Source organism: Salmo salar, chromosome ssa16 (assembly GCF_905237065.1).
Source record: "Salmo salar chromosome ssa16, Ssal_v3.1, whole genome shotgun sequence".
Taxonomy (NCBI): Eukaryota; Metazoa; Chordata; class Actinopteri; order Salmoniformes; family Salmonidae; genus Salmo; species Salmo salar.
In genome coordinates, this window is record NC_059457.1 from 12,481,125 (window position 1) to 12,489,430 (window position 8,306).

At 45.0% G+C, this 8,306-nt stretch overlaps 1 protein-coding gene across 1 annotated transcript; it reads right to left on the bottom strand.

Annotated features, from left to right (window-relative positions):
- Positions 1-824: 824 nt before the first annotated feature.
- On the bottom strand, positions 825-7,808 carry cyb5r2 (cytochrome b5 reductase 2). The gene is made up of 9 exons (XM_014148058.2): positions 7,651-7,808; positions 7,243-7,392; positions 6,894-6,966; positions 6,601-6,707; positions 6,284-6,413; positions 6,042-6,125; positions 5,757-5,842; positions 5,388-5,487; positions 825-1,238 (listed from the first exon to the last, which is right to left on the bottom strand). The coding sequence occupies exons 1-9, from the start codon at positions 7,660-7,662 to the stop codon at positions 1,066-1,068; spliced, it is 915 nt and encodes a 304-aa protein (XP_014003533.1). The 5' UTR covers positions 7,663-7,808; the 3' UTR covers positions 825-1,065.
- Between the last annotated feature and the right edge of the window lie 498 nt (positions 7,809-8,306).

Genomic DNA, 8,306 nt, shown 5'->3' on the forward strand with positions numbered 1-8,306 from the left:
CAACTTAAGTTCTTGTGAACATTACAAGTTTTGAACCTCTATTTGCTATTTATGGCCTGTAGGCCTCATTGACCTGAGCTCATACAACTCATTTTTGAGTAATAAAAGCATAATGTATGGATTATTTTGACTATAACAAATACTCAGATGAAACGTATTGTGCTATTTATCACAGACTACTTTGTGTCAAAGTTTAACAAGGACTCTCTCCTCATCACCAGTGTCATGATCAAATATATGATCAAGAGCCTCACATACAGCATATTGTTAGGTCATTGTGCTGCCACAGAATGAATTGTGAGCAAGGCCTGTGAGAAAAGAGCTGTGAGAAAAGTTCTATATATTATTGAAACAATGTTGCGATTGTTTGAGAGAATGCCAACAGGTGTGGTTCCCGTGGGGGAAAGATTCTATTGAGGAAAGGTTCCCGTGGGGGTTGCCATGGAAGCCAAGAAGGGGAGTGAGAGGTGTGTGTGTGTGCGCTCAAACACACATGCATGTGGGGGTCTGGGAGAGGAAGTGTGTCCATCTGATGAATGGGCATGTGCCTGAACTCAATTTTATACACTAATTGTAGTCTCACCCATTCATTTCTAATGACCGGTCACTTTTGACCGGGAACACCACTGGTGTACAAAAGTTAAATAAAACACCCAAAATGTAATGAAAATCATCAACATGTATTTTGTGTGTTCAGATGCCCTGTGTGGACAAAGTGATGGAACCTTATGACAATCAGATTAAATGAACTACATTTTTCAGAGAGAAAACATCCAATTCAACCGGAACACAGCAGGAGAGTTAAAAATAACACGTCCAAAAGCTTTAGATCTAGACAAATTATTACTGGAACAGTTCAAACATTCCAAAACCCAACCAACCATATTACAGTATTTCTCACACAAAACAGTTCAAACTGTTCTTTGAATGTTAAACATGCAAATATTACATTTTTTTATTTTATGTTCTACACACATAATTCAATATAACAAATGGTCTCAAATGCCCTGGTGTAGTTTAATGTATATATGGGGTTCTATGCCTAGTTGAAGGGCCTGGGAGTTACTAGTATGTGAATGTGTTCTCTGTCTTGTAGCCCAGAGTGGAAAGGTTGGGGAGGCATGCATGCTGGATCATGGGGGGTGGGCCACACATGACAATAAGCACATCGTTGGATGCCGGGGGAAGGTGCTCTTTCATCATATTAGCGTTCACAAACCCAGAGCTGTACTTCCAGTCTGCAATCAGAGGAAAAGACACAAGCTGAATTTCAACGCTTTTAATCAACAGATAAGGATCAGCTATGCAGGCCAATTCAATTATAACACCTTGTTAACGAAGACATGTTCGCTTTCAAATACTTCTTTCGACGTATAACTATGGGTTGAGCCCATTCCCCTTTATAAGGCGCCACTCGCCCGTCCTCTGGTTATTCTCGCCGCTCTTCCTTGCTAAGATCACTACGCTCCGGAAGCTCTCTTCAGCACGACTTGATCCCGGTCTTCCAGCCTTTGTGGTTAACGCCGCCGAAAGTAGGACCTTAGCTCTCATCTTTTGTGTTGAACAAACCGATCGAAAGGAATGTTTTTGCTTCGTGTAAAATAAGCTCTTTTGCATTTTTCTACTCACTAAGTCTCCTGTGGTAGCTAGCGTCACACGGCTAGCTACTGAGACTTGGCTAGTTCTCGCTGAAAGGCTTAGCTATGCTGGCTAGCTCACCACAAGGCCGGCTATACCACCAAACTAGCTTTTCTACCTGGAAAGGTAGAATTTCTAGCTCACCTCTCTCGTTTAGTTCAATCCACGTTCCCTTGTGCCGTGTTGGCTAGACTGACCGTCCTGGGTTTACAGCTCGACGGTTGAGAGAAACACTTTGTTTGTCGAAAGATTAAAACTGAGTCCTGCGCGCACTGTAGGGAATTTCCTACTACTGACCTCAGCCTTCGAGCGAGGAGGCTACCCCCACAAACCCAACCCACCTGGGCCGAGGTAACGGATACCCAGAGGACCTCCACCAGCTGTTTCAAGATATAGCAATGGGGGAAGGAGACGGGGACCTCGTTATCGACGAGGGAAATGACGATGGCATGGCTAATCTCCGTCCTCAGCGGAGCATTGTTGCCTGATGATACATTTGGGCTTATCGATGTCTGCAAACAGGCAGAGGCCAGGTTCCATACTGAGTGGCCCACAAACGGAAGCTAGACAACTGCAGATAAGCCTTTGTCCAGGAGGGTCCAAACTAGGCACTTTGCTAACATGGACGTTAAGGACATGGAGGAGCTGGGCTTTGGCAAACCTCTGGTAGTCTTCCCAAGGAGAGTAGTGTCGGTCAGTTACGAGGCACTGGGATTGAGGTGGTTGGCCAGTGACGGCTCAACTACCAGACATTTGACAAAACCCGGCTCTTCCATGTCCTTAATGGTCTACATGTCTGCGGCACATTCAGTATGGGCATTGAACGTAACGTCGCTACTGTTGGCTTACCAGGATGATTTGCTGCTAGAGATGGGCATGTGTCCAGCCTCCGGACAAAGAAAATGCAGATTTCCTTGATGCTCCTATCGAGATGAAGGAACTGTTTGGGCCGGTTGTCACCGCCATGTGGCAAAAGTGCGAACTTTGCAAGAAGGAAGGTGAAGCCTTCAACTTCTGCCTTCCCCGCAGACCTGGGTACCATGGCAACCCATTCTACAGCTCCACGAGCCAAGGCTTCGCAGCAGGGAGAGGGCAACACACTGGAACCAGGGTTTTCCATCACGCAAAATGCAGCAAACCCACAGTTCGGGTCTCCCAACAGAGGCCGACAGTGGGGGGAAGAAGGAGCATCCGACCTAGGAGTACGTCCCTGGTGGCAGAGAGGAGCAGCAAACACCTGGCCTGTCCACTTTTGGGTGGAGCACAGATCCCCCCCCCTCCTAAAAACCTACCCCTTGGGCAGCGCCTCATTCCTATGCGTCCACTCACAGGAAAGATGGAAGGGGTACTTCCTGGTTTCCAAAAAAGTGTGTGGGGGGAGGGATGCGCCGCATTCTGAACCTAAGGGTCCTCAAGAGCTATCTGAGGAAGTTCACGTTCCGTATGCTTACACTCAATGCGCTGTCTCGCTCTATTCGTCAAGGTGACTGGTTCTCTGCAGTCGACCTACAGGTCGCTTCTTTTCACATAAGTATTCTGTCAGCACACAGGAGGCTTCGGGACACATCCAACGAATACCTTGCTGTCCCTTTCGGGCTAACACCCCTGAGAACCAAGGGACTATGTCTCGGCATACATAGACGATTACCTGCTTTTCTCCCCAACACAGAAGCAAGCAGTGCGAGATACGTCTTTCCATGTAACACACCTCACCGAGTTAGGGTTCAAGATCAACCAGAAAAAGAGCCGATAGAAACATAGGAAAATTCTCTCTCTTATCAGGCTACACTATTGGACGACTGCATCACGTCGTTCCGACAGTGCCACTCCCTGTTCCACAGTGGGTGCTCGGTCACACTCAGAATGTGTCTCAGAGTGCTTGGGTTAATGGCGTCCACCATCTCAGTTGTACCACTGGGACTACTGAGAATGAGAGACTTCCAGCGTTGGGTATCTTCCCAATGTCTGTGTATACGACGTCACATCAATCGAGAGATATCATTGATCTCAGAATGTCTCTTGGCTCTCGGTCACTGGAAGAGCCCCTCGATCTTAATTTCTGTCATATAGGCTTCGACAATAACACAGTAGGGAAACATCCTCTGTTGTTTTATGAAGGGAGCGCATCAATTATGCCCAGTCTCCAAGCCTTTAACCCGTCTTGGGACCTGTGTATTTTGCTTGAGGCCATCTCACAGCAGCCCTTTCAGCTGCTGGAAAGCGTGGAGAGGAAATAGCTCTCCTTTAAAACCGCATTACTGATTGACCTTATGTCTACAAAGCGAGTGAGTGAGCTGCACGCTCTGTCAATTCACCATTCGAAACCTACAGCTTGCCCCGGGATTATCCAAGGTAACCTTTTTGCCTAACCACGCCTTTATGCCTAAGGTCAGTGATAAATATAAGTGTCTCGCCTTAGAGTTTGTGGCTTTCCACCCACCGCCCTTCACTTCTATGGAAGAAGACCGTTTATGTCCAGTATGCTCTTTGCGCATTTACTGGGATAGAACAAGAGCATTACGAATGAGCAACCAGCTCTTTATTTCCTGTGCGCCTCCCTGCAAGGGTAGGCCCCTCTCTTGTCAACGGCTCTCCCATTGGATTTGGGAGTATAATAACAAGGGTTTACAGCCCCTGGAGGGCCTGAGGGCTCATTCCACCAGAGGTATGGCTACCTCTTGGGCACTGTTCAAAGGCATCTCTATAAAAGAGATTTACGATGATGCATGTTGTGTCACCCCTCAGACATTTATGAGGTTTTACGTACTGGATGTCACTTCACCCTCGCTGACGCATGCTGTCCTCAGTGTCAGAGCCTCTGAGGGATGATACTTTTGGGACTACCCTGGCTTTGGAGAGCGTGTCTGTGATATGAGAGTTGGCCATATTCCATAGTGATACATCGAAACGCATATTTGAAAGAGAACTCAGGGTTACTGTCGTAACCCCGGTTCTCTGATAATATGAGTGAGATGTATCGCCGCATTTCTCTGCTTGCAAAAGCGCAAGGAAGAGAGGCATGCTTGAGAATAACCAGAGGAGGGGCGAGTACCACCTAATAAAGGGGGAGGGGCTCACCCTATTCGCCACTCAACCTGTCTGTCTCCAAAATACATTGTGTGATTGGTTATTTCCAGTAGTGATCCGCCTGGAGAAAATCCCATAGTGATAAATCTCACTTGTATATCTGAGAACTGGGGTTAACCTTGAGTTTCCTTCTTGTGGAAATAATTATCGAGTTCCAGGACAGACAATTAGCTGTAGCTTCATTTGCATACTGTACCATACCAGGAAGCTACAGTATAGCTGGTGGGTCACATGGCAAAACATAACATAAATAGAACATTAAGATCATAGTGATGTTGGGATATTACATTTACATTTTAGTCATTTAGCAGACGCTCTTATCCAGAGCGACTTACAGTAGTGAATGCATACATTTCATACAATTTCATATATTTTATACATGTTTTTTTTTTTTTTTTGTGCTGAAGGGGGAAGGATTCCCATTAATTCAGCTTGCAGTTTACTGTACATCAGTAACAATTTAATAAACCAGTTCAAAAGGGTTGCTGCAGGTGCACCTTTTGGGATTTTTTGGTTCTTGTCACCATACAAAGGGTATTATAATATGGTAAGACGGCATGGTAAAAATGATTTATTGCAGTTCAACAAGGACAATACAATGGCATTAGCCCATGACAACCCCGTAGCTTTCTCTTTGTCAATATGGAACACTATGGTCTTACCCTGTGGAGGCTTGTCCAGAGTGTAGGACAGGTTGAGTTGGTCAGAGTGACTCTTCAGCACCTCCTCTAGTTCATCCCGCAGTAGGATATCCTTCTCAGTCTGGGGGAGAATCATCATTAGATTAAGGGTTTACAGGTGTTACATATGCTACAGTATGTCATTGAGTTTTGTTAGACCATTCTAAAAGGTGACATTGATCTTGGTTGTATATCATCAGATGATTGTCATCGATTTTGTATTCATAACAAGCTTCGTGCCCACTTCATTGATAATCCACCATGATGGTTCATAGTGTGTGGGATATGACTCAGGTTCTTCCTCAGATTTGGACAGGAATCCACACTTCCCTGTGCACTGGTGCGACTGACCTGGTTAGCAAATATGAGCGAGCACTTGGTGTTGTCTGCAGGGTCTCCTGTAATACTGCGAATCAGCTGCAGCATGGGGGTAATCCCTGAAAAAGCACCAGGACATTTATGCCAATTTACAATTTTCAGCTCTGCTTCACAGAACATATGAATTGTGCTGAAACAGTTACACAAATCATGTTATCGTCAAGAAGAAAAAGACATCTCAGCCCGAAAGATTTATGCTACCCACATATTTCTGTATAAATACATGACACATACATTTTAAAGATATGAGGTCCATACCTGTTCCACCAGCAATCATTCCCACATGTTTAAACTTGCGGACCTTGGCCTCAGACTTCTTATCAGGTCGAACGGCAAATTTACCTTAAAAATAGGAGAAATCTGTTTAAAATTAAGTAAATTGAGAAAGGGCTGGTGCATTGTAATACATTGCCCTCTGTTGGTCACAAAATGATAATGTCATGACGAAACAGCATAGTATACATGACTAGAATGACTAGATCACACACAGACACACACACCATTTCCTGTGTATACAAGGAGTCCGTTGGGTCCTCTGAAATCTATTTTGTCCCCAATGCTCATGGCGTCCAGGTACTGGGACATCTTGCCTCCGTCAGGATAGTTACGATGAGTGTTTTTGTAGTACACCTTGGAAAACATGGGCACAAGATCAATGTCAAATGATGAATAGTCTTACAAGTCATCCAACTGATTGAAATGCAATTCTAACCATTCATACACATCCATCTTTATGGTGCCAGATCCTTGCTGTTATATTGTAACAAGTCTGAACAAACTCAAATGATCTGATGAATGGGCTGTTGAATAAGAGTACCTTGACCACCAGGTCAACAAAGCCCTGGTCCTCATCACTGGAGACAGGAGTGTAGGCCCGGATGACCAGGCTCCCATTCACCTTAGCTGACAAGTACACATGCTGTCCTGGGTGGGCGGAAAGGGTACATGGGGTGAAAGGTGCAGGAGCGGGATTGTACTATCTTCTCAGTCAGCTCTTGTGGTATTTATTAGTCCTGATATGCCCAGATAAGTAGGTCTCTGGCCTGATGGGATATCGGTGCTGTTGCACCGCCTGATGAATGAGGTGGGTGTGTAGTGTAGCCTCAGTACCTACTGGCAGTCCAAGGACATGTGTGGGAGAGGGAAGGCCAAAGCGAAAGCGCTTTGTATCATGGCTTATATCCTGCGCAGAAACAGCAAAATGGGAGTACTGTAACTTGTCAGCCATTCAAACATCTTTGTGGGTGGGAATATCCTGCATTTGAATATCATTGGCAGACAAAGTTAATAGCAGCTTAAAGTTAAACTTGAACTATTATTTAAATCAGTCAATTATTTGTGACAATCCTGTGTCAGAATCAGAATTATCAGAATGATTTCCTTGCAGGTATAGGATCATACTAACTCTAAAACAAGTAGAGACAGGCATGCATAGAAAGACATGTAACTCTAGGCGTACCTCTTTCTCTATGAGTGGCAGTGGATATTTAACTGTAGAATCTTGTAGTGTCTGTGGAAGCTTCTTCTTCTTCTTCTTCTTATCACCTCGGAGGAGGAAGTAGAGCCCAGAGAGGACCACCACAGACGTTCCAACCACAACAGGTACTGTCTGCCAATCAAAATCATGGACAACCATGAATACAGAATACGGTGGAAAACACAGTGGACTGACAAATTCACTCCCCTCTGTACTTATTTGGACAGTGAAGCGAAAACATTTCATTTGGCTCTACACTCCAGTATTTTGGAGTTGAGATCAAATGTTTTAAATGAGGTGACAGTACAAAATGTCACCTTTTATTTGAGTGTACGTGGCAAATAGGAAGAAAGGAAAGAAGTGACAAATAAAGTAAAGACTCATTCTCACCAGACTCTCCATGACGGGTAAGTGTGTGTCAGGTGTGTTGCTCTCTGTCTGCCTCTGCAGTGTGGTCAGTGTGATCAGGATCCAGGCAGTGAGTTTGGGCTGAGCTAGGCTCTGGCCCTGGAGTCAGACCTTTGCACCAAGGACACCTAGGGGAGGGGGAGCCAGCTGGAGGAAAGGTAATAGAGGGCTGACGGACCAATAGGAGAGAAGACAAAGCCATGACGACGCACAGCTGAGTAATCCATACATGTAGAGGTGAATGGTCCAAAATCACGCCACTCTCAGATCACTCAGGGGTTGGGACACTGGTTTAGAAAGTGTGTGTGTGTGTGTGTGTGTGTGTGTGTGTGTGTGTGTGTGTGTGTGTGTGTGTGTGTGTGTGTGTGTGTGTGTGTGTGTGTGTGTGTGTGTGTGTGTGTGTGCGTGTGCGTGTGTATGGTCTGATCAATGAAAATAGCTCCAAGCAAGTTTATGACACTATAGCACACTTAGGCTTATAACTTCTGAACTGTTGAACTAGATTCATGCAATTTGGTATACAGTGCATTCGGAAAGTATTGACTTTTTACACATTTTGTTATGTTACAGCCTTATTCTAAAATTGATTAAATTATTTTTTTCCCCTCATCAATCGACACACGATACCCCATAATGAC

Excerpts from the sequence above, each read along its gene's own strand:
- cyb5r2 (XM_014148058.2), bottom strand. Across the intron at positions 6,414-6,600 it reads TTGTTGACCTGGTGGTCAAG|GTGTACTACAAAAACACTCA; the intron begins GTACTCTTATTC and ends ATGTTTTCCAAG. Across the intron at positions 6,126-6,283 it reads CCTTGTATACACAGGAAATG|GTAAATTTGCCGTTCGACCT; the intron begins GTGTGTGTGTCT and ends CCTATTTTTAAG.